Genomic DNA, 21,097 nt, shown 5'->3' on the forward strand with positions numbered 1-21,097 from the left:
TGTTTCGATAATTTCGTTTACCAGGAGATTTCTGCGTGAGTTAATTGAAGGCCGTGGCTGTCCAGGCATTACTCTTTGAATATCTTTCTGCCCCACAGTATGAGCCCTTCACCGGGGTTATTTGATTGTACAGCTGTTCTTGGGCCTAAATGTTCACCCAGGCTTAATAATTGTCCAGCTGTCCCAGAAGCAAGTACTTTTGACCAGGACATCATTCTCTCTAGTCCCTGTTGTCAAGAATACAACAGGCACACCAGTAGCCACCCTAATACCTGAGGACAAAGCTTTCATGAGCTGCTTGGCAGTGGGGGGAACAAATGCTTTTTATTGGTAGTCCGAGGGAAGGGGCTGATACTGGATTGAACTGATGAGTTCCTTTTGAAAATAAAGCCATTCTGCCCTGGTGTAATTACTTTAGTCTCTCGTGTTATTCAGGGCAATTAATCCATCCTCCTTCCAACAAAAGGAACAATGTATCTTTAAAAGCTTGGAAACCATTTACTGATTTATTCATTCAATTATTTTCTATGTCATCCACAGGGATAAACCATTAAAAAAAAAAAAAAAGCTTTTTCTTTACACGGTTTCTTAAATGAAATACTTATTTTCCTTTTTCTTTTTTTCCCCACAAGAATTATTTCATTTTAAAAAATGTATTTAAATTCACGTTTTGTGGTTCTTTCTCTCAGGAGGTTGGAAAAAAATAATCATTGTATTTCAAATGGTTATAATAATAATAAAAAAGTTAAACTTCTTCCAAAAGGGTTTTGTGCAATGGCCCAGTGCAATGACTGGAAATTATTATTTTAGTTTACTTAAGCAGTCCACAGTTTGCTTGACTACTGGTCTAAGTGTGTACCACCAACCACATGACTGTAAAAATAAAACAATGAAATCCGTATCTCACACCATAGTAAGCCGAAATGAGATTCATTTCAATCTTCCAAAAATTAACAGACCAAAAAAAAAAATGTATCTACAGACTTAAGATGCAGGCCCCAGTTAAACAAAGACTGGCACTGTACTGATTCAGAAGTATTTTTCTCCTGGAAATAGCCCGCTACACAGCCCTGCTAGACAAAGAAAAAATGGCAGTCTACATGCAGTTTCAGTATAGCTTCCAAAACATTGCTGTTGGTGCCATGGTTAATGGATGTCTGAAGGTAGAGGTGGGAGGTCTGGGCAGTAAAGTACCTTACTGGAAAAACCTGTCTTTCTCTCGCATGTGGCTGTGGCAGATTTATTTCTCAAGTCTGTTCTGACAGCGGTGCCACAAGGCTGTAGGGAATCCAGTGTCAGCTCTCAGATTTTACTGCACATCTCTCAGGACAAAAAAGACACCTCATGTGCCAGGCCAGCGAAGTGACATCAAAGTCAGTCAGAAGTATAAATGACTTTACTGCGCTCATGTGTCTCTGCCAAATGGCATTGCTTAGAATGGGTTCTGTTTTTTTTTTGTTTTTTTTTTCATTTGTTAATTTGTTCTTTCTTTTCCCTGGGCTTTCTCTCATTCTTTCTTTCTCGCTTTCTTTCTTTTCTTCCTGTGAAGAACACATTTTGGAGGGCCTTGTCAAGGTTAATGAAGGCTGCGCAGTTGCGTTAATCCTGGGCTTGAAAGGCCTGGGCCTTGCGTGGCTGCGTGTGAAATACAAGGTTAAATGCATCCCAGTTCATCAGGAGTCAGAAAGAAAGAGAGAGTTCACCTGCATACTACAAGACTGAAAGGGGGCCAAGCAATGAAACTCTAGCATTTCAATAGGGGGCATTCTCCTACATTAGACGACTGTCTTTCCACACTTCAGCACTGCACAATGCGAGCGATTGAAATGGAAGCAGGCTGCACTATTACAAAAACAACATCTATATTTTTATGATACAGTTGTCAGCGAGCTTATTTCCCTCAAACTAGTTAATTCTAAGCTTAGGGTGGGCTTAGGGTTCCTGTTACATCTCACTGCTGACAAAAGAGCGATCGGTTTTCCTACCTCGGGGTGAGGTAGGCTGCGTAGCAAATGGCTTTTGCACGGCCTGTATCCTCTCTTTCTGTTCCTCTCTACCTTTCCCCAGCGAACTGGTTTCTTGAGAAAAGGCTGGCTGCCAGAACTGCTTGCAGGTACATTCCTGAGTTCTTTCAAGTTCAGCTGATTTACACTGATGAGGTGTAAGCCGATTTATCTTTGTGTTGTGTGGATTATTAATGAGGGCTGCGAACATCCTCCCGCTGTATTAATCATAGATTTCATCAAATCATTTGGGGTAAATTATAAACCCAAGTGAAGGCATTAACATTCCTTCCTGACAGATTTTCTTTAAACATATATATATATATATATATATATATATATATATATACATTTCATTGTGCGGATTAATTCATAGTTGAGGCTGAAAGTCATGTAGTTCCCAGGTTTTTTGAGGGGACTGATGTCAGAATCAGTGAGGTCATCGTACACATCAATGACATTCTCTTGACTGATTACAATTTTGTAACATGAGATTTTTTTTTTTTAAAGGAAACAGTTTTCCCATTGGATGAAATTCAGACTGATTTATAATATACAGTGTACATAACTAAGTGTGGAACTGTGAATTTGTTGGGTTTTACATTTAAGGTCGTGGTAAGAAGAGGTTTGAAGTGATCTGAGCTTTCACAGTTCACTTGTTGAAACCTCGTTTAAAAGCAACTTCCTTTTCTGACATGAAGATACCACAAAAAATGAACAGATTTCCCCCCCCTTAAACTTAAGCTACAAGTGTTCTTTTTGATGATATCTATCTTTATTTTATGAAGCCCACCACACAGAGTTATGTTCTGTGTTTCTAATGACACAGAGAGCCTTTGAATGTCCATTTGTGTGGGTTTTATGGAAATTGCACTTCTTTGTTAATTAGTTGTCAGGAACATGTACGAAAAAAACTTTACTTAAATGTCTGCAGTGCACAACATCTGTAAGACTGCGAGGTGTGACCTCTCTGAAAGTATTTCAAGGACAGTTTTTCAAAAGTGATCTAAGTCTTCAATCATGAGCAGGATAGCTGATTAGCATGGTGCTCTTGGAGAGATATTAAATAGGCATCACTTGACAAAGTCCCGTCCTCGACCAATCGGAATACAGAGACTGTCACCATGAGGAGACATCTTATCTGTCAAGTACTGCCTCTTAAGGGGAGCTAATGGTTCCTGCTTTCTCTGAAATACAATTAGTGATTTATAATGACTTGGTTATATACAGGACAGCCCTCATAGCTTGAAGAGAAAGGCTGCCTGCAAATGGTATAGAGACAAAGAAACACTTCTCTCTTTTACGATCCGTAAGTAGAAACTGCTTCAGTCAAATTTGTACACTACAGCGTGTTCTTAAGGAATCTGTTGCACTTTATGCAGGTGTTGTTACAGTTTGGAGATGAGTGCTATGAAACGTACTTTATTAGATTGCTCCAAGTCTATCTATCTGCATACAACTCTGCTCCGACACACCAGCTAGACGGTGTTTCTATTTATCGTGTTCAGTTTTCAATGGTACTGGCCGAGATATCATGTCCCCGTTCACACGTATTCAGCGCTTTCCCCCTGAATGGGAAATATTTACATTTAATTTACTGCAACTATTTGCACAATGGTACCACAAAGATTGCTATTGTCTCTCTGAAAGGTTGGCACCAGGTGGGTTTCCTGTATCAGTGGCAGGGTTAAACTTACATCGCCACAAAACACACAGAATCATCTTTGTGCGGCCAAGTTGTCGCTCGAGGGGGGGAAAGCAGATTCCAGCCTCCTGCCAGTGCCAGATTCACAGGGTGGTACCCCTCACCTGCTCTCAGCTGAAAAGCCCCGCAGGCAGCACTTTCATCACCTTTTGTAATCGGGGTAAAGATGATGGGTGAATGCTGGACATCACATAAGGGCGGCAAAAAAGAAAAACACAAACGACTCCAGTACTGTAAAACTTGATCTCAAGGTTATTCATATGATATTATCTATGGTTAACACATTTTTTGCAAGACTGTGGATTGTTAATAGCAATCCATATAATGCATAAATACAAGTGACAGCACTGGTATCAATTCTCAACATGCAAAGCAGAGAAAGAGATATATGCCCTGAACACAGTATTCAAAAAATTCAGGCTGAGGCCTCTTGTTGTCTCTTATTATTGTTAAGCATTAGAGAGGAAAAAACGGGGATGATAAGGCCTGGCCATCAATTTGACACAGACGATCAAAACCTGTAGTCCAGTGATCCCCTGCAGATCACTGATACAGCCCTGCAGGTTACAAAGCTTGCTGCACCCCCCTCCCCTACTGATGGCTTTGTGCTAGAGAGCTGACTGGGGCTAAAGGGGGCTGGTCCATCATACAGTGATTGCTTCAGGAATTTGGAAGTAAACAAACTAAGAAAGGCTATTGTCGTCTTAACTTTCGTGAACCTCCTGAGGTCCATTGAGGAAGCAGAGAGGGGCATAACTCACATTTTTCTGATACCGTGTTACCAGTTCCATTTAAATTACATTTTAAAATGCAAATTGGGTATGTGGATGCATAGTCAAACAGAGGGAGAGTCTTTGTTTGCCTTAAAAACATTCTATAATAGCTGCTTACATACTGATATAACTCCTTGGGTTTACAACGTATAGGAAGTCAGTAGCTGCTCTGAATAAGTCTCACTACCCAGCTGACGATAAGTGGGCTATTACACCAAAGTGTCAGAAAAAACAGTAATAATTACGAAGCAATGTGCTGAAGATTGGCACTGTGTTTCCCCCACAATACTCGGTTGATGTGGATTGTTTGACTGGTGTGACAGCAATGCGAAACATCCTGGAGAGGCAATTGCCCTGTCTGACACCCCTTGACGAAAAATGATTTGCATCTCAAACAACTGCTAACCTCCTCAGATTCACAGGCACTCACCATACCAACACTGTTATAAGTGCATTTCAAACTATCGATGTCTTGTCATTGACTGAGTGACTTCTCTTCCTCTGGTCGCAGTTAAAGGATAACCTGTAGTTGGAGTTTCCGGTGCCAAGAGCAATATGGAAACTATGCAGGGCGGAAGGGCAACGTCCAGGAGCTTAGATATGAATGGAAGCCCCCACCCAGACCAAGAACTGTAATATAGGTCTCATGCCAAATGTTGTTGCTGTGTTATGCAACTCCGTTTCCTTCCAGATTCAAGATAATAGGTGCTTTCAAGGGTATTTATTATGCATAGTTTATCTTGCAAGCTTAGTTACAAGCCTGTGCTTATCAGAGGCAGCCTATCTCTGCAGAATGACAAGACAATATTGTGGGAATTGAATGTACTAATATTTTAATAATAATGATACATTGTTTTTAGTTTTAGATAATTTAATTATGATCAGTGTGTATATGATATGTTAAGGTTATTGTGAACACAGTTACTACAATTCATAGGTTTATGACAACCGTAAATCATGTTTCTGCAACCCCCCCCCCCCCCAAAGTAATTTTGTGTATCAGTTTTCTAGTTAGGTGGCAGTTTTCCGTTTTGATGCCAGTGCTTTTGACCTATACTGTATATGTGCACTGTACTTTGCATTATAGAACTTTTTAAATTAATTAGGTCATTATTTCAATGGAAATGATACCCTGTTGAAACAGTGTCAGCTGCTTTGTCAAACTGCCATAATTAACCCGTGCTCCACCCTGCTTGAACCTAACTGCTTTGGTGCAACATGATATCAGGGTTAATGGATTTCGGTTGAAGAAGGTTACAAAGTTAATGCATCTTGTTATAATACTACTATTCGTAATGCACACACTAATATGATAGTTATACTTATAGAACTTTTATTCAATAAAATTCATAGCATAAAAATAATGCTTTTGTCATTCAAATGACTGCACGTGCATACAGTACACATTATGGGTTCAAATGAATAACGAAATATACTGTGCAATTTGTACTTTCAACTTGACTGCAATGCAGATGACTTCTAGGACTCATTGCCCTCTGGAAAACACAATAATATTGATTTCTCTTAACAGGGGTTGTGACTTACAAGGCAATAGTGATATAAAACAGCCAGAGGAAATGCCCTCAACTAACCTTTCACATCAGCAGTAGTGTATGAAACAAACTCGTAAATCGTACCCAATTAAAAACTATTCCCGTTTTGTTTTAATTGTAAGCAGTATATGCTGGTGGCATATGCTCAGGAGATACTGTGTCAGGTTTATATGATAATTTTAAGTCAATAAAATCATGCAATACTCAGTGAAATCAACGATAAGGCATTTGTGTTAATATCTACACCCTGCATATACTTCTTCCTGAGGGAAGCACAAAGATCTCGATCAACATATTTTCCGGTTTAATCCTTCAAATGTGTCTCTACAAAAGAAATTCCATATTGACATCTCCACATGTCTGCAGCTCAATTCACTAGAAACAAAGCCTGCAAATGTGTATAATATTTAGCACCATGCAAATATTTACATAATTCCTTTACCCCACTAGCTAAAGTTCAACTGAATAAGCCAGAGATAATTGTCTGTATATCATATTTACTGAAGTAAGTTATGCAGCCTGTCTGAGCAAGGTCCCTCTGATTAAAGTCTTTTCTTATTAAAATGTGCATCCAGTTGAAACGTTAGCCGATCAGATTAGGTCCTTTTTTTCTCTTTTTTTCATAAATCGGAGTCTGATTAACAGCAAAGCCTTTGATTCCTGAGGGATTTTGTCGTGTAAAAAGACCACCTACAGCCTTGAAGGGTTTAGTCAGCTTAGATCAAAATCGTGAAAGATGAAATGGAGAAACACTTGTTAAGTTGTTTGCAATCAATCTCGATTGTAAATAGAAAATGGCCTGCACTGTTGATATGCTTATCATTCGAATATCTGATTTGTGCAATGTGTACAAAATCCTCAAAGGTGGAAATGAATGATGCCAATCTGGTATTAAATACACATCAATTATGTATTTGAAATATGTGAACATGTAAGATGTTCATTAACTACAAACATACTTGTCTTAATAACATAGATAGAAAGCTATTGCATTTATATATATAATGTATTTATTTATGTATTTATTAAAAACAAAGACCTTGAGCAATGTTTTGAAGAGATGCATAGATAGTATAGAGAGTTGTGAAGCCAGAAAAATACATAATTGTCTTAGTGCATCTGCAAAGAAAGGGGCAGCGTGTTTTTTAGTCAGCAAGTAATGTACACAATTTGTCACATGCTAGCTAGAGATGGTTTGGAAGTAACTAAGCTACCTTTCTTAACTGGCCTCCCCAGTATCCTGACTTTAACCCAGTTCAACATCAATGTGCAATGCAACACAATGTGTCAGGAAACATGTGTTCTACAAAGGCAGAAGTACAAACAAAACTGACTGAGGAAAGGAAGATTGGAAGTGACACCAACAAGCAACTTGTGGACAGAATGCCCTGCAGGGTTTTTACCAATTATAACAGCAGACCTACAGAATACCAAACCTTGTGTAGTTTTTCAATATACTTAAAATGTTTGAGTTCTATGCAAGGCATTACTTTATACTCTCTACAGGGTACACCTGAAATAAAATCACTCTAAGCAAAAACCGAAAAGAATTGCTTCTAAAAAAGCAGTATGACAGACAATGTAAAAGCCTTCTAGGCCCTATTCCCTACAATTGCATAGAATTGGTATATATATTTTCTCTGTTCACTCCTCTCCATGAGCACAAGGATGACCCTGTGCTTTTGTAGCAGGTCCTTTCCTTTTAAGCAGTTTTTCAAATGAACTACTCCTGCCATCTTTGGATTAGCACTCTGCAGCTAGATCAAGCTGTCTGTGTAGCAGGCCGCTATTGACAACCTCTTTCTCCCCATTGGCCCAGCTGTCAGGGGCTTCCTGGAGACCCAGAGCCCAGTGAAACCAACACAGAGCCAGAGAGGGGGGAATAGAAAAATGGTATTGATTCAGAGCTTTTGACATGCTAATTTGCTTAGTGACTGCTTTAATCACTCTCCCAGATTGGCTTCAAAGGGAGGGCCGTTTTCAAAGTGGGAATGTAGTTTGTGACTGGAGAGTGCTCTGATTTACTAAATAGCCTGAGCTCTAATCGCAGTTTCACCAGTCTGGGAAGAAGACTCTTGGTTAAAAAAGGAATGAAAAAACAATCTTAGATGTGAAGCAAAACTAACATTTCACTGTGGCCAAAGATTAAGTTCGGTAGTTATAGATTTGAGTGTAGCTCATTAAATACCGAGCCAAGGTCAAACCAACTTCGGGCAGAGTTTTAAAATATTTATTTTGTTGCATCAAAAGAAAAGACATTTATTAAGTGAAGAAAAAGAAATGATTCGGCAACAACATCCAGTAGAATGAGTGAGTAATGCTCCTGTCTGTTTTCCTGGCAAACGGTTAAAAGCGGAACATGCACAGAAACGCATTTTGGTCACACTTCAAAACAAGTGTCTTAATGTGATTAATTAAAGCTAGGGTTAATGTTTAATGGGAAAAGCGTGGAATACCATGATTGATTGGGAGGCTGTAATTCAATGGAGGTCTTGTGTTGGCACAAAGGTAATGATATCTGAATTACAAAGTTTACAGGGTTCAGAACATCCCCCCAAAAAACAGGAAACTAGCAGGATATCATTTTCATTTTAAAGCTTTTCAAAGTGTTTTAACTCAGGAGCTTTACTACCATGATAAAATCCAGACCTAGACAATACTACTGTGAATACATATGAAGGGGAAATTGTTTTCTTAATTGTTTTAAGAGTTTCCTTTCTGTTCCTCAAGCAGTGGTTATTTTTTTCAGGTCTGTGTGTATATGTAACATTTTCAGTGAATTCCTTTTTGTTGACTTGAGATAAACTTAATTACAACCAATTACCCAACATTAATGCTCATTATCAAATTGGCACTATAGTAATAATCTGATTATTCAGTTTCATTTTCATAGACACTTTTGCCAACCAACAACAGTCTCGCCATTTATATTGAAAGTGCTGCTGTAGCATTCACACCGAGCACGCAAGTGGCAGCTTGTCTGGTTCTCACAGCAGCCCGTTAGATAAAAAAAAAAAAATCTCTGGCTACTTATAAAATCCAGGCCGTGTTGCTGCTCCCAGCTGATTTTCTGTGCAGGACCAGCAGGCAACAGCTACCATGATCGTCAAAAAAAAAAAGAAAAAAAAAAAAAAAAGAAAAGCACTTGGTCTTAGGTTAACTTGTCGACCTTCTAAAAGTGAGCCGGACCGAGAACTAATATGCAACCACATGAGAGCGAAGTCAACTACTAAACAGCAGGGAGGACGCCCATCAAATGAACATTTGCCACTAGACTGGACAGCTACTAGGGAATAAGAGCCAACTGCAGCTTAAAAGGCTATGGTCAAAAATCAAGTTTGGAAATAGGAGCAAATAAAGCAAGAGGCCCAGTTTCCCCCTAAAAAAATACCAATACTCCCCCAAGACATTAATAATAAAGTGTTACAGATCAGCAGTAGTAGTAATTATGCCAATTTAAATCTGTTTTCCCCCAGTATAAGGGTCACCTTCTAGACCTGTGTGGCTCTTAGCTTTCCATTGGATATAATGGCTGTTTTTCTGTGGCTATAATTATTGCAAAGCATACCACTGGCCTTGAATGAAACCCAGCAGCTAACAGGGCAGCCTAATGTGGGGATACAGAAGAGTGTGAATTATAAGGCACAAAGACAAATGGGATTATATGGTGAATTTAAATAAACAGCTCCTATATCCCCTGTGCATATTCAACAGACAAAGAAGGCTAAAGCAGTAAATAGCAGTGGGGGTGGGAAGTGTGTTGATTGCATGTACTCCAGTGTGTTGGAGGCTTCAATGACATGCACTTGGACATGCCAGGAACACCTGAAGTCGTAGTTGCTCCGTTTGTCCTCTACTGCCTGGCAGGCTGCAGGAAGACAGAGAGCATAGCCACCCTGCCAATTCTGTCAAACATATCCATCCATTACAACCTGACAGGGATTCACGCTGTCAGCGCCATGTCAGCGCCGCTCGGGATGCATCTGGTGGGAGGCAGACAAACAGGTGTGGAGACGCGAGGTGCCACGTGAACATCCCATTTCGAACTCCACTGCAGGGACCGGGTGAGGGGCTGGGAATGAGATGCAGCCAGGAATATGCATCTCTTAAACAAAAGGAGCTCAATCAGAACAGAATTAATTTGCATGAAATCCAAATCGTCAGACTCTGCATAAATCAGAAGAGGAGGACCGGGGGGCTGCCGTTTCCAAAGGAAGCTCTTATCTCCATTGTGAAAGTGGATATGGGCGTGATGGTTTGCATGCAGGCATATACAACATATGCAAATGAGGAATCTGCTCGCATCGAAGGGCAAAACTTTTCCAGACAGCTGACAATCCCCTTTCATCGGGAGAGGACTCATAACCAGCAACAGAGGGAGTCGTGACAGGAATCAACACTCTCAGTTCCCATGGAGCGAAAACAAGGCTTGAATATTCATAACAAGACACATATTGGCAAGGGGCATCCATTGTTTAAGGGTGAAAAGAAGAAGAAAATGATGAGACTTCACCTGCTAACAATTAAAAAACAAAGTCAAGGCAGAAATTAGCCAAATCCAGGCTGCAAAAAGATATCGGTCTCCCAACCACACACAACATGAAACCAAGGGGGAAGCCGAAGCAATTTGGTCATGCTTATTAAACTATTTTATTGTGGTATCCAGCTTATTTTCATACACTAATTACCCAAATGTTTCTTTCTGTACCGTTTCAAATCTCTCTTCGTAATGAAATTTAGTTAGTTTTGTTTTTTTGCCCTCCTCATTCCAACAGAGAGAGAGAGAGATCTGAATAGTGACTTGGAGAAAAAGAAAAGTTGAAATTTGAGAATCCAGCTTTTACACAGTGCTGTTGCTTTCCAAAATTCAGTGAACTATTAATACCACCGTAATTATAATTCCGATTTTACATCTCAGCTAACTCAATTTCCATATCCTTCTCTGTGGATTTACTATTGACAGTCCTATATATATATATTTATTTATGGAATTTTAAAATAATAATGTATTTCTCTTGTATATCTTCAAGGAATACAGGACCCACTTGCCTGTCAATGGTTAATTACTCTGGATTTGCTTTTCAAGCTCAAAGGGCCATCAGCTCCGCAGTTTCTATGAAACTCCGGCCATAAAAAATTTATAATAGCAGGGAACCATAATTAAACTCTGTTCTCTTCTGATAAAAATGAATTGCTCTTCTCGGTGATCATAGCCATGCTTCAAAGCAAGGAAGATAAAAGCAATCACATCATTCAAGTGATTATTTCTCAGGGAGGCTGTTATCAAAGGTAGGGAGAAACTCCACCTAGGTCTGTTCAAACATTATTAACCACCTCTGCACTGAAACTTGTACAGCTACTGTACACCGGTGATCAGATCTGATTAAAATTTTAAAAAGCATATATGGATCGAGACTTTAACAATGACAATTCGTGTTTTTACAACCTGCACCACATTCTCTATCTTGGATCTGAAGAGAGATTACACTTTGGGAGCAATGGATCTGCCTGTAAACTTGCATCTGCCTGTGACAATGGCGTCTGCCACCAACAACAAGATGACATGCTGTCCACTTCTTTGCGGCCATTAACACATCCTGCTGGAAGTGACAACTGAGCAAGGACGTCCAGCCCTGTTTCCTTGTGGCTCCACGGACTCCGGCAGATGACCAGCGCTAGTGGCTGCAACAACAGAGAGGCCGCCCTGCGCTGCCCCCGTCTCTCCAACCTGCCCAGCCTTTGTCAGACTCTGAGGTCTTAATCAATCTTCACTCTGACCTCCGCTGACAGGAGGAAGATGGATGAGGAAGTGGGACACCTTTGACCTTCTCCTGTATTTGTCCCGCCACAGTCCTCCAAGACCCAAACAATAGAGGCGGGACCTATTCATAACCGCTGCAGCTCGGGCCACTGTTGTATCAATGGGTTTTGCAAGGGCCGGGGCTCCCCGTTGTGACGCCTTGTCACTTTTCTCGTATTGAAGGTGGACCTCTCTATTTGTCGAGACTCTCAACTGGTTGCATATGGAAATATTAAATAGATAATCATTGCTTTTCAGGCTGGGATAGAAAACAACCTTTTAACCCCTGGAGAAGACAAGGCCAACTATGCTGACGATGGTTTAATTTACCACAGTGCTATGTGAGAGAGGTTACATTCAGCTGGCCGCCTTTCAGATAGACAGACATAATAATCCACATGCTCATCCCAGTCGAGCAGCCCTCAACAAAAGCAGAGTAAAAATAAATAAAAGAAAGAGAATTGTAGTAATTCATTTCCTTAAAATGATAAGTGAGCACAAGGATAAGAAATGGTCAAATAATAAATTATACTTTAACAACATTACATGCTTCTAATACAAACATACCGTGTGAAAATATAAATATATTAATCGTAATGGATGCGTTCTGGAAGGATTAAATGTATACACAGACATGTATAAACAGATGGGGGAAAATAACATTATTTATTATAATAAATGTATTATTTTAATTGGAAAAGAAAACTATTTGCCACATCTCCAGCTGCAAAATGAACTACAGCTCGTAAAGGTTTATACTTGTTCTTGATTTTAGGATCAAAGGTAAACCTTTTGTCTACACATAATTAAAAAAAAAAAAACTCTGGCAAATTCGTTTTTTCTTTCTTTTAGAAACACATAAATGAACGAAACACTGATTATCAATCTAATTTGATTATCAATCTACCATGGCCAAGGCACAATGAATATTTTCCTGAATACCTATTGTGTTCAAAAGGGTCAAAACCAAAATGTATTTGCTAAATTCCCATGATTCACCAAATGACCTTTTTTATTATTACATTTAATTTAAGATTCCTTTTCAGTCTCCATTTGAAAAGAACCCTGAGTTACAGCCTCCCTCCCAGTCCCCTGCGACAGAAAGCTATAAAAAAAAAAAGATGGGCAACCTGAATTCTGCCACCCACTGGGATTGGTTGGTGATGATCAAGAACACATTCTTGAGACTCGCACTGAAGCTGCCTTGCAATCTGTGATAACCCACCAGCAAAAAAACTCTTCACAAACGAGCAGTTCAAAATAACAAGGTATTTGTCATGTAATTAGCTCACTGAGATAGGATGCCACTAAAAAAGGAGAGAGCAGCACGGAGGTTCCCATAAATCAAACTGGCCAAGCACTGACCCCCATGGAGAACTGCCCACTCTTTAATGGAGAAACCCCTCAGCGCCATAAAACAGACTCATTGCGAGCTTTTGCCCCGATGCCACAATACCCTAAACACCCTGTGAATCTCACTACAGCACCGTTAAATATTAAGGGCCATTAGCAACAAGCACATGCTTGAGAACTTGACAGGGAAAAATACTTCTTTATGCACTCGCGGCAAACGCTCCGTAGCTGTGTAAACCTTTGCCTGTGTTTACCCATCTTGGAAACAATTACAGCCCCTCTTGAAAAAGCTTTCACCCCTGAACTGATAAAAATCAAACTCCAAATAAAAACGTACCTTCGTTCATAAAAAGAAGGCTGAATTGAATTTTAGGTGCAAGATCAAGTGGTGTTTCTTTTTTGTTTTTACTGATAAATCAAACAGGAATCTAAACAATTTAATCTCAAATCTCACATGTTCTAATATGCATGAGTGTGTGTTTAAAACCTATAAATGATATAGCTTCTTAGATCAGGAATTGTGTTAGTTTCCTTGACAGGTAAAATGAATCTATGTTTTTAAATTGTATTTCAAAATTAATACTTAAAAAGGCACCTGGGTTTTATAATTATTATATCAAAAGATCATCTTTAAAACCCAAGCATATTACTGAGAAATACAAAGCAGCTAACTTGTAATTTACTGAATACAAATTATATAATATATGTATATAATAATTCATACTTTTAAGTATTTTTCCTTTTTAAAAACTCTCCCTAACTCTGGTAAATACTTGAGCACACAATAATACATTCCAAGGACCTCTATGGAGAAAGAATGGCAGGTACAAGACTTTTTCATTGAATAGCTTTACATGAGCTTTATTATAATTAAATAAGGCCAGGCAATTGGTGTCAACCCACTGTTGCTGTTTGTAATTTAGTGTTTGTTCTGTTAGGATTAGGCAGGCATTACACAAGCCACCTGGAGCTTCCAAGACTGTTCATTAGACTCTGCTGGCCTATTTTTCATCCCCAAAGGGGCTTCTAATTACTGGGCTTTAGTCAATTTAGCCTCATCACAGATTCAATTATATGAAACGCAAAATTGGCCACAGAATAAAAAACAACAAAAAAATAAAATTGCACCTACCTTGGCACTCTCCATTGCGCTCCTCGTAGCCGGGGTTGCAGAGGCAGTTACCGATGGGCACCAGCCATTCCCCATCTGCACCACAGTACATTTTTGGCACGTCTTTCTCTTCAGAGTTGTTGACACAGGAGCCCTGTACCTCCACCAGGGACGAGGTGTCGGCGCCAGTGATGGTGTCGGGGAACTGGGCCAGGTTGCGGACGGTTAGAGGGCACTTCTTGTAAAACACGCGCACCGATACCAGAGCGATGCAGGCCCCGACATCCTGGAAGGCTAAGTAAAAACCTTTCCGGGTCAGAGCCCCCACGCCCCGCACCTCCGTGTTCAGCTTCATGATGCGGTCCCCGATGTCCACCTGTGTGAAGCTCTCGTCCGCAGCGATGGTGTCGATTTTCCCAAACTGGTTCTCTCGGATGTACCTTTCCTTGTCGTTGTTGGACTCGTAGTAGTACAGGTTAAAGGTCTCTTTGCAAGTCCCCATGACGCCAGGCAGACTGTTGCAGTCCCTTAACGTGAACTTGATTTCTATATAGACCCGCTGGGCCCCGCCTCTGGGAATCCAGTCAGTTCGTAGCCAGTTGTTTTGACTGGGCTCCATTACATTGCACACCTGGTACGTGCGGATAGGGGTGTTCTTTTCATCCATGATGCTTACTTCCTCCCACTGAAAACAACATACATACATAATGTGTCACCTAAGTGGAACAGTGAAAAGTACACATAACAGCTTGACGTTTATTCTTTCAGCAGAAGCACAAACCTGATGCCTTCAATTAATTACAGAAGAGTTAGCTTGTATAGCAGGGAAATTGAATGGGCCTTCTTCTAACAGCTGCAACCGTACTAATTCTGCAGTAAAGCTGGTTAAAATAAATATTATACAAAAAACTGAACTAGAATAGATACAACCTATTATTAATTCCGGGCTAGTTAGCTCCGTTGAATTGTGGCGTCAAAAAGGCAACATCTTGGTGATTGCTTTGTGATACTAGGGAATGTAAAAATCAATAATCTCCATGCCATCCTATATTTCAGGGAGTCTAAACTCGGGTTACTCATCTATCAGAGTAGAGCACAACATCTTGTTAGTAGTGAGAAAAAGCCATCTAATTTAAAGCTGTCTACAGAGAGATTTTCTGGTGGAGCAGAACCTACAGCCACTATCTGTCACTTCCACTTCAAAGCACCCTTGAAAGAAACCATGCACAGATTAATGAAAGTAAAGGCTCTTGAGAAATGGCATATATTAGTTGAACGCTTTTCTGAATGGAAGAGATTTTAATTCATGGCACTGCAATTGAAGCATCATTGTTCTTCTTCTTGATTAAACGACATTATTTGTATGTAATATAAAATATATATATATGGATTTTGATGATGTATGCATATAAATAATTTTTATATAAATATATGCGTGTCTAATTTGTATTATATTTTTAAACTAACGTGAAAAACAACTGCTGCGCATTAGAGAGAGTGAAATAAAATCTTTAAGACCTGCATCATAGGCATACCATGTACTCTTACATTTTTTACAATGGGTTTAAAAATAGCTTTCATATTCACTGTGTTTTTAATGAAACCAGCCAAGTCACAGACTTTCCCCGAGTTTAAATGAAGCTGCTAGAGAGACAGCTCTGCACCGCAAAAGGGGGATATTCTTGCAGCATTTGCTTATTTGCTGATCTTTCACTTATAGTCTGTGATCATACGCACCAGGATAGTCGTCGTGGGGCAGTGAGAGTAGGAGCAAATTCAAATATAGCTTTTATCAAGGTCCCTTTTTGATAGCTTGCAGGAAACCGAGCTTTCACTGCAATAAAGCCGTACCTTTCCCGATTGTCAGTGAATAAGGGCAACTGCATGCAATCAGCGCTGAATGTGTGCAGTCCGCGCTGCCAGCGGCCTGTCAGTCATGTGGGCCAGGGATAAAGAAGCCTCGGGGACGGCATAGTGCGCACAGACACAGCGCAAACTGGAGCTACAGCCAAGTGCACGGAAAGCCAACAAAAGACCAAGACAATAGTCCGTTTTCTACTTTACGGCCAATTCAGGCAGCAGCACAAAACGCCGCAGAGATAGAAATCGGATAAAGCCCGTCTCAGTCGCCCCGGACTCTGCGTCTCGGCTCGATGCGGAGATTTGCGCAAAGATCCGAATGGCCCACAAACAGGCGCACTTGCACACGTTTCATATTTTGTATACTTATGGAAATTACGTTTAATTTTAAATAGACTATTTTTCATATGTGTTATTATTATTATTATTATTCACTAACTTTTATGGAAAATGTGGCTCTTCACAGTTGATTAATTTGGGAGACTAACAGTTAAACCTGTGTTCAATCATTGCGCACCTCAGGGCCCTATTTAGACATTTTTGGGGGGTTTAATCTGCACACAGAACAGTTGCACACTGTTGCCTTATCTGGACTTCCATAGATATCCTCATTAGACGGCCCAATACCTCTCCTTTCACCCAGATCACATTCCCTATCATTTTTTTAATCACTCCTCACGGCCATAACAAAACCCTCCTTCCCTTCTTTCCACCGCTGGGTAGTTGTGATTTCCCAGCTCCTTTCCTTGGCCCTTTCTGCGGAGGGGATAAAGTTTCCCACAAAGAGCGATTCAATTCACCGTCTATTCAGGAAACCCGACGCCCTCGGCGGTATCCACCTCAAATCTGAGAGTCACCGAGAGAGCAGAAATTACTTTTTTGGGGTAGAAAACACTTACCCCTCCTTCGGTAGGACTTGCTACCCATCCCAGTTCCCCTTGTACTGATCTGGAATCCAGCAAAGTCACTGTAAAAGAAAGAAGGAAAAAGACATATTTTGTTATTACAGATCATAGACAAACGTGTATGCGTCATAAACGCATTCTTTATATAGGCCTGATACTCTTTAAATGAAATATGTCAAAGTACAGTATATCCACACCCTTACCTAGTCTATCCACCCGTTTTTTTCGTTTTCGACCAACCCATTTTAAACATTTTATGATCATATACCTAGTTATTTAATATAAGATGCAAATTCGCAGTTTAATTTCACGTCAAGGTAACAGATGCTCCTCAAATTGTCCATTAACAGTAAACAAGTATCTTACATCGTGTCGATATTAGATGTAAACGTGTCAATATGTATTTATCTGGTTAGTTTTTGCTTTTTTTTCAGTTTTACAATGCAATACCGCCGCAATTGCGAACATCGGGTTAATACAATAAGTTGTCAAACAATTATCTTTTAATAGGGGAGAAAGGGAGAAAATAGCAGAGTATCAAGACTGTGTAATTAATCTTCTATGTGATGGCTCTCGGTGTTAGTTAGAGATTATATCAATAATAATAATAATAATAATAATAATAATAATAATAATAATAAATAGCTAGTCAGGGGGTCTAGTTACGGGACAGTGTTTTAGGTGGCTGGTTTTGATCCCATGCAGATAGTTGCAATTTAGATTTGCTGTATAGATCTGCCTCTTGAAGAAAATAAATATAGCCTATCCACGTCGATTCGTGTAATACGGATTAAACAGATGTGTGTTGTGTAAATCCAATCAGTGCACAATTGAAAAGAAAACGGGGCTTGAATGTGTAAAGTGCTGTATACACTGTGGCCATGCCATGATAATACCCGCGCTATATAAATACAGAACTGGAAATTGTCAAAATGCAGTGCTGTAGAAATACAGCAGAGTTTGTATCTGCATGTCATCGGTTATTAGTTGGGCTTGTTGTATAGGGATTGCGTATTGACGTGTATTTATCAATGAAACTAAACCAGCTGCAGTCCGCATTTCTTATTGCTTCTTAAAAGTCATTCTTGTTGATTCGATGTATAATTAATTGCGCATAATCGTTTTATGCGGGTTATCTTAATCTCACAGGATTAATAGATTGCGGTTACGGTGCTCTGTGTCGTGTGAAATGGAAGTTAATCGATTCGCCTATATAGCGCCCTGGGCAGAAAGCAGGGAAACACTTTATTTTAAAGATATCTCTGTACAACGCAGTGTTGCGATGGCCAAGTCTGAGTTTCTGAGGAGACAAGTTTTGCCGTTTGCCCAAAGCCCAGTTCATGATCCCTTTCGCAAAACCCAACCAAGCCAGGTGCAATTATAAAAGCGGGATTTGGGCACAATCAGGACTGCACATCAAGTCGTGATACAATAAGGAAACTAACGAAACCCCAAAGTAACAACTGTGCGCGAAAGTGTCCGGGCTTATTTCACGCTAATCTTCATTGCGCTGTCCACAGCCTGCCGCGGGAGATGCGTGGGAATAATCCAGGTTTAAGAGAGCCCCCCCGACCCCACGAAAAAGGGGAATGAAACCCCAGCCGACCCCAGGAAACTGTTACTGTTACACTGCTTGCACTTTGGACTTGCTACAGTGATCGCCCGGTGCAAGGCTGAACTTTCCCCTTGACCACTTTGTCCAGCTACCGCGCAGGACACCGGAGCTCGGCTCGCAGGTCCACCAGCTCCTCGAAAACGGGGGTCTTACCTTCATTCGGGGGATAGATCCGTGCGGAGGATGCAAATGTACAAATCCCAAACAGAAGAGAAGTCGCAGTGTATAAAATCCAAGCCATTGGTCTGTGTTTCGGTGTGCCTTGCTTCTGCTACACGGGTCCAACTCCGTCTATCCCTGTGGAATAAGTGATTGAGTCTGGAGTGCAGCAGGCAGTAGACATTGCCAAGGGGCGGGCCTAGCGCGCTGACGCAGCTGTCAATCTCGCAATAATGTCCAAATAATCATTACCCGCCGCCCTCCCCTTGCCTATCAATGCGATCAGAAGCAATAAACATTATCTGCGCATTGCACTGCAAATCGTCTGTAATCACCATTAAGCGCAGGAAGATTGTAGTGTATTTCTTAGGGACGCGTGTGTTTGCCAACTATCATTATGAGCCCTTAATTTAAAGATTAACCTAAAGCGTAGTCACCCATAGAGCATATATAGTGCCATCTCTTCCATTGCACTGAGGCAGAGCTCGGTAAATCTTTGTAATATCTTTACTTTTATTGGGACTAGTCTGTGGTGCTCTGCAATTGATGATAAATATAGACAAGATGCAATGGATTTATTTAGTTTCTTATCTGGTGCAAAAGCAGATTAACATGACCAATAGCTTGGACTGAAGAATATAAGACCGTTTTCTTTAGCAAAAACAAACACATAACCTATCTTTGCATTCCTAATACTAATACTATTACAAATCACTGAACTAATTGAACTATATTGCAGTAGTTAGCAACAGCAGCAGCAGCGACCACAATGATAATATAGCAATCACAATAAACTGTCTTTTCATATTATTATTGTTGGGGTCTATGATGATGATGATGATGGTGGTGGTGGTGGTGATTATTGTTTTATTTATTATTAAGTAGGCTATACAACTGTCACAAACTCAACTCAGACTCAGCAGGTTGCAATGGATGTGGGCTTCCCTGATTTGCCTTTTCAGTATAAATGAATCTAGGCAATTGATGGCAGAAGTGTCCAACTCAATATAATAGACACTCTCCAGTAGCTGAATACTGCTGGTGTCCAATTCTATATATAAGCAAATACCCTTTCGTCCTGTCTATGCATCAGACGGCGGATGATATAGGCTTCAGAGCCTTACAAAGATTTGAACCAATGACGCCACCTAGCGGGATCTATAGCTTCCCTTGTCTGTTGGAGCCTATAGCCCAGACGGTAAATATACGGAATAATTATTTACTTCTGTTTGTTTGTTTGTGTTGTAATGTCAATATAGGAATATGAATTGCATTCTTAATGTTTTTTGTGTTATTTTTTCTTGATAAAATACTGTTGCACAACTTTAAGGTATACACATCATAAAGTATTGCATATGTATGTTTTCAAATTGAATTATTATTATTATTATTATTATTAGTAGTAGTAGTAGTAGTAGTAGTAGTATTGGAGATACTATAGACTATAATAATAATGCACAAAGGGTTACCCAGGCCATTTTTTCCAAACGATTAATTTCAGAGGTTGGCAGGAAAAATATAGATGTCGTTTTCATTTGAACGGCATGTGGAAAACATAAACCCGACTGGAGAAAGGGGCGTAATGCATGTCTAGAAAGACGCATATGTTTTTCATAACACCAAATGTTTGGGCTAAAATAATAATAATAATAATAATAATAATAATAATAATAATGTGGGATTTGTTTTGCTCTTATCAAAAGGTTATAAACATCGACCAGAGGCGCCCTGACAATAGATGCGTTGACAAAGTGAGATCGCAGCCGCCCACCCAGACGCGCCCGTGTCCCACGCCATCCAGCCTTCATCCTTCAAGACATGCGCCCTGATCCAGCATATTCAGTCAGTCCTGCTGTCAGAGGAGTCCTGCTTCATGTACTTCAGCACCAACTGCACAACAAGGTGTTTTACTGTTCTGTTCCTGTATATAACCCACAAGGAAATTAAAGTGTTGGGCGTGGTGCGTGTTTCTGAATACACTTCATTTGAGACAGCTCAGTTATTGACGGGCTGAAGCAGGAGCAGAAAGCTGTATTTCGTAAGAAATGTGTGTTGTGTAGAGTCTGCTGTGTGTGTAGGGCCTATATCCAATAGCAATGTAATTAAGTTAATAAGCTTTTTGATAGTTTTGAACTTCTGCACTGGTACAGTAAAAGAGATCTTCAAATGCATTATATAAATCCTTTCAATATAGAAAACAATCTTGTCCTGAATGGTGTTGAACAGTTATTGCAAACTCAAGTGCCTAAATCCTTCAGCA

General features: G+C 40.0%; 1 protein-coding gene across 1 annotated transcript in view; it reads right to left on the reverse strand.

Moving 5' to 3' along the window:
• Positions 1–18,985, reverse strand: part of epha4l (eph receptor A4, like) — a 43,292-nt gene extending 24,307 nt beyond the window's left edge. Inside the window, exons 1-3 of the mRNA XM_066709300.1 lie at positions 18,832–18,985; positions 17,058–17,125; positions 14,320–14,983 (exon numbers count right to left, since the gene is read on the reverse strand). Of these exons, the coding sequence (XP_066565397.1) occupies positions 14,320–14,983; positions 17,058–17,125; positions 18,832–18,919 (820 nt within the window). The 5' untranslated portion in view covers positions 18,920–18,985. The remainder of the gene's footprint in view (positions 1–14,319; positions 14,984–17,057; positions 17,126–18,831) is intronic.
• Positions 18,986–21,097: the final 2,112 nt, after the last annotated feature.

This window comes from Amia ocellicauda, chromosome 7 (genome assembly GCF_036373705.1).
Source record: "Amia ocellicauda isolate fAmiCal2 chromosome 7, fAmiCal2.hap1, whole genome shotgun sequence".
NCBI classification, from domain to species: domain Eukaryota; kingdom Metazoa; phylum Chordata; class Actinopteri; order Amiiformes; family Amiidae; genus Amia; species Amia ocellicauda.